A 4,709-nucleotide genomic window follows, 5' to 3' on the forward strand; every position below is an offset into this window, starting at 1 on the left:
AATGGTCTTGAATTTTGCAATAATGCTTTTAACGTCTTTTGTAAGAAAAATGGTATTGAGAGACACAGGACATGCGCTTACACCCCCCAGCAAAACGGAGTTGCAGAGCGCATGAATCGGACCATCATGGAAAAGGTGAGGTGCTTGTTGGATGAGTCAGGTCTGGAAGAGAAGTTCTGGGCTGAAGCTGTGGCAACAGCAGTTTATGTCATCAACCGCACCCCATCATCTGCAAATGATCTTAACATCCCTGAAGAATTGTGGATGGGAAAGGTCCCTGGTTACCGACATCTCAGAAGATTTGGGTCGTTGGTTTATGTTCACATAGATCAAGGAAAATTGAAGCCGCGAGCACTTAAAGGAGTATTCATTGGATATCCTACTGGAGTTAAAGGATACAAGGTTTGGCTTTTGCAAGACCAGAAGTGCATCATCAGCAGGAATGCAATGTTCAGAGAAGATTTGCTCTATAAGGAGCATCTCAAGGATGAATCTTCAGAAGCAGGTGGAGCAAGTTCGTCAACTCAGGGTCTGACTAAGAGTTCCATTGAAATTGAAGAAGTGACTCAAGAAAGCTCAGAGGTTCAGGGAGCAGGTGGAGTCAGTCAACAAAGGTCAGAATCTGATAATGCTGATACAGGAAGCTCAGTGGACTTGAGAGACTATCAGCTTGCTAGAGACAGGATCAGAAGAGAGATTGTCAAGCCTGCAAGATATTCGGAAGATTCTGCGACAGCGTTCGCGTTGTCTGTCGCAGAGGAACTTGAGATTGAGGAACCTAGAAGCTACAGTGAAGCTGTGAAGTGCAGAGACTGGAAGAAGTGGAATGGTGGTATGGATGAAGAGATGGGATCGTTGGATAAGAACAAGACATGGTACCTGTGTGATTTGCCTGAAGGACAGAAGGCAATTGGATGCAGGTGGTTATATAAACTAAAACCGGGTATACCAGGAGTAGAAGATCCGAGACATAAAGCGAGACTGGTAGCCAAAGGTTATTCTCAACGTGAAGGTGTAGACTACCAAGAGATTTTTGCACCGGTGGTCAAGCATGTGTCTATCAGATTGATGCTGTCTATTGTAGTAGATAAAGACTTGGAGTTAGAGCAACTAGACGTGAAGACAGCCTTTCTCCATGGCAATATAGATGAAGACATCTATATGGATCAACCGGAAGGGTACGTTGTGAAGGGACAAGAGGATAAAGTATGCAAACTGGTGAAGTCGCTGTACGGTCTTAAGCAGGCTCCACGGCAGTGGAACAAGTGTTTTGATCAATTCATGATCAAGAATGGTTTTGGGAAGAGTGAATATGATCTGTGTGTTTACTTCAAGAAGACACAAGACGATGAGTATATTTACTTATTACTATACGTGGATGATATACTGCTAGTATCAAGGAAGATTGAAGATATCAATGAAGTAAAGAAGATGCTTAAGACACAGTTTGATATGAAGGATCTTGGACCAGCAAAGAGAATCCTTGGAATGGATATTGAGCGTAACAGAACAGGTGGAGTTCTGAAACTGTCACAGTCGGGTTACTTGAAGAAAGTACTTCAAAACTTCAGGATGATTGAGGCTAAACCAGTCTCGATACCTATTGGTGCTCAGTTTAAACTCAAGTCATTAGAAGATGGAGAGCAAGGCTCCGCAGGTTCTGATGATGAGGTCCCTTACTCAAATGCGGTTGGCAGCATCATGTATGCGATGATCAGCACTCGTCCTGATCTTGCATTTGCAGTAGGGTTGGTCAGTAGATTCATGAGTAATCCAAGTAAGGAGCATTGGCAAGCAGTTCAATGGATACTACGCTACTTAGTTGCAACTCAAGATGTGGGATTGGTATTCAAGAAAGGTCTGGGAAAGTTTGTGGTGAAAGGTTTTTCAGATTCAGACTTTGGTGGTGACTTGGATAGAAGAAGATCGACTACAGGCTACGTGTTTATGGTTGGAGGAAATACAGTTAGTTGGAAGTCAGGGCTACAACCTGTGGTTGCATTGTCTACGACGGAGGCTGAGTACATCTCATTAGTAGAAGCTATCAAAGAAGGGTTGTGGCTGAGAGGTTTGACAGATGAGTTAGGTTACAAGCAGTCAGAAGTCTACATTGGATGTGATTCTCAGAGTGCGATTTGTTTGGCTAAGAATAATGCATTTCATGATAGAACCAAACATGTTGCAGTATCTAAACATGTTGCATTGAAGATGAGCTTTGTAAGGGAGATGATCGAAACAGGAGAGGTAGATGTACAGAAGGTCCATACCTCGACAAACCCGGCGGATATGTTGACTAAGGTAATTCCGAGTTCCAAGTTTGAGCTAGCATTGGCTGAGCTTGGAGTAGCTAAGTGCTAAGGAGCTAGCTACGCTTGACGGCATAAGGAGGTAGACTTATATTGTTAGTGACAAGGTGGAGACTGTTATGGTTTGTGTCATCTAACAATAGGAGTGAGCTAAACCGGAGTTGGTTTAGTAATTCATTTGGTACAAGAAAAGAAGAAGACGATAACCGGGTTGGTTATCAGAGTCGGCTTCTGATCAGAGCGTACCGGTTTCATCTATATAGCTGATGAGAGAAGAAGAAGTCTGTTATGTGAAAGCTATCATTGAGCTAACACTTTACATAGAATCAGAGAGAGAAAGAGATTGAGAGTTCTTGAGCTTATGGTTGTATAAGTCTCTTGATCGATAGATCTTGTATTTCTTCTTGGAGTGATTAGTGAAGATTGTTGCTTGTGCCGTCAAGCCCCAGATGTACCGGATCCATATTGGATCCCGAACTGGGTAACCAAATCATCGTGTCATTTACTTTCTGTTATCTTTCTTTCATCACACGAACGAGCGATTAGAAGAGAGTAAAAGTGAGAGCGATAGAGTTAAGTCTTGGAGGAATCGATTTGATAACATAAAATTTGAAGCTAAAACAAATGTTTTCTATGCAGGGTCGACCGTAAATTTAAGAAACTATTGACATTTAAAAGAATTTTAAATTTATGTTTTCTAATTCAGAGATCAGAAAACATATTTATATTATTTAAAAAAAAAAATTAGAAGTCAGAACCATGCTCTCAAAAAAATTAGTAGTCTGTCCCAAACTACACTTCGATGAAAGACAAAAGTCTTCATGACCAAAACAACACAAAGACTACCTGCTGTTTTACCACATAAAACAGACATAGTACAACAACAAAAACGACAAGTCGTTTCCTTCTTCCTTAAAAAAACATGTACACAATAATTAAAACTTAGCTGAGTCTGATAAAGTTTGTATCTAATTAGCCTAAAGTAATCATCTCCAATCTCACATTATATCATAATCAGATCTTAATCTTAATAATATAATCAAACGATTCTTTTCTTTCTTAAAAACAATTTCTTCTTCATCAAGCTACTCCCATTATACTATCCCCACTATTCGACATCGTCTCAAAGACCGAGGCACGTGAGCCACGTGCCTTCTGTTCGTTTGAAGATGAAGGAAGATTCATCGACAACGGAAACATCTCCGGCGCCGCCTTGTCGAGATTCAAGTCAGCCATTTTACGAGACGGAGGGATCGGACAGACTAGCTTTGACGAAGACGCGTCAACAGATGCTAGAGGTATGTCGGGAGTGATGTCGAAGAGGCTGGATCTGCGACGGCGGCGATTCTGGTTTGTACGGCGGAGGAAGTACTTTTGAGCATGGCTCGCGACTTGTGTCGGTGTTCGTGTCTTAACGAAGTTTCTAGAGATTCCCCTCCAGTCTCCTTTCCCTACCGTATGCAGTCCTGTGAGGAACAGTCTATGTTCCTCCTCTGTCCATGGAGTCCCTAAAATCAAGAATCAAGAAACATACATGAGATCTTTGTTCATAAACGGAAGAGACGGTTAAGTTAAACGGAACCTCGCTTGCGCTCGCGGTTTCTGACTGAGGCGTGAACGACGTCGTCTGAGGCGTAACCACCATCATCGACGGGGTCTGAATCATGAGCCTTGTGATCGTACTGAGATAGGTTGTTCATACTGACGCTTTTTCTGAAAGAGGACGGTGAAGCCTCCGTGACTCGGACGCCGAAAAGCATGATTCCTTTCTCTCCTCCGGCGGCGGCGGGGGGTGTTTCCGTCGGACATGTGCGAGAGTTGTGGCCGTTGTTTCCACACTGCGAGCAGCTGCGTGACATCTTTCTTGCGACAGAAGCTGTTCAGATGATAGATCGGGAGAGAGAGAGAGAGAGAGAGGAACACAAAGGTAAAGAAGAGACAGAAGCTGTTCAGATGATTCTACTTTTTATGTCTGTATTAAGCTAACCATTAAAACCTTGACCGTTCAGTGTTTTTAATCTCAAAAAGATTCTGTCTGTCCAAAATAATCTTATAATTTTATTTATTTTCTATGTAAATTATAAAATAGTTCTATTTTCATTGGCTCGAAGGAAGAAAACCTATCTTTCATTGACTTTACAAATTACATACTATTTTTCCAGTCATATTAACTTAAAATATTCATCTAACAGTTACTAATCAACCGCAAAAGATTACTAATCAAGCAAACGGTTGAATGATTTGACTGGACTAAGCGATTAGAAGAGGTGGTTGGAGAAGACGCAAAGAGGAAAAATGCAATCAACAACATAGACTAAGCTCGGTTAAGTGGACCAAAACATAGTGGTTTTAGTTATATATCTATGTCACCAGTGGCATTAACTAAGATTGTTAAGAGTTCGG

General features: G+C 41.6%; 1 protein-coding gene across 1 annotated transcript; it reads right to left on the reverse strand.

The window, feature by feature from the left end:
* Positions 1–3,134: 3,134 nt before the first annotated feature.
* On the reverse strand, positions 3,135–4,226 carry LOC103852624 (transcription factor KUA1). The gene is made up of 2 exons (XM_009129522.3): positions 3,889–4,226; positions 3,135–3,814 (listed from the first exon to the last, which is right to left on the reverse strand). Exons 1-2 carry the CDS (start codon positions 4,163–4,165, stop codon positions 3,387–3,389), a joined length of 705 nt encoding a protein of 234 aa, XP_009127770.1. The 5' UTR covers positions 4,166–4,226; the 3' UTR covers positions 3,135–3,386.
* Between the last annotated feature and the right edge of the window lie 483 nt (positions 4,227–4,709).

The sequence above is a fragment of the Brassica rapa genome, chromosome A02 (genome assembly GCF_000309985.2).
Source record: "Brassica rapa cultivar Chiifu-401-42 chromosome A02, CAAS_Brap_v3.01, whole genome shotgun sequence".
NCBI classification, from domain to species: domain Eukaryota; kingdom Viridiplantae; phylum Streptophyta; class Magnoliopsida; order Brassicales; family Brassicaceae; genus Brassica; species Brassica rapa.

Coding starts and splice junctions, on each gene's coding strand:
- LOC103852624 (XM_009129522.3), bottom strand. CDS start 4,165: ATGTCACGCAGCTGCTCGCAGTGTGGAAACAACGGCCACAACTCTCGC. Junction 3,815..3,888: donor AAACCGCGAGCGCAAGCGAG/GTTCCGTTTAAC, acceptor TCTTGATTTTAG/GGACTCCATGGACAGAGGAG.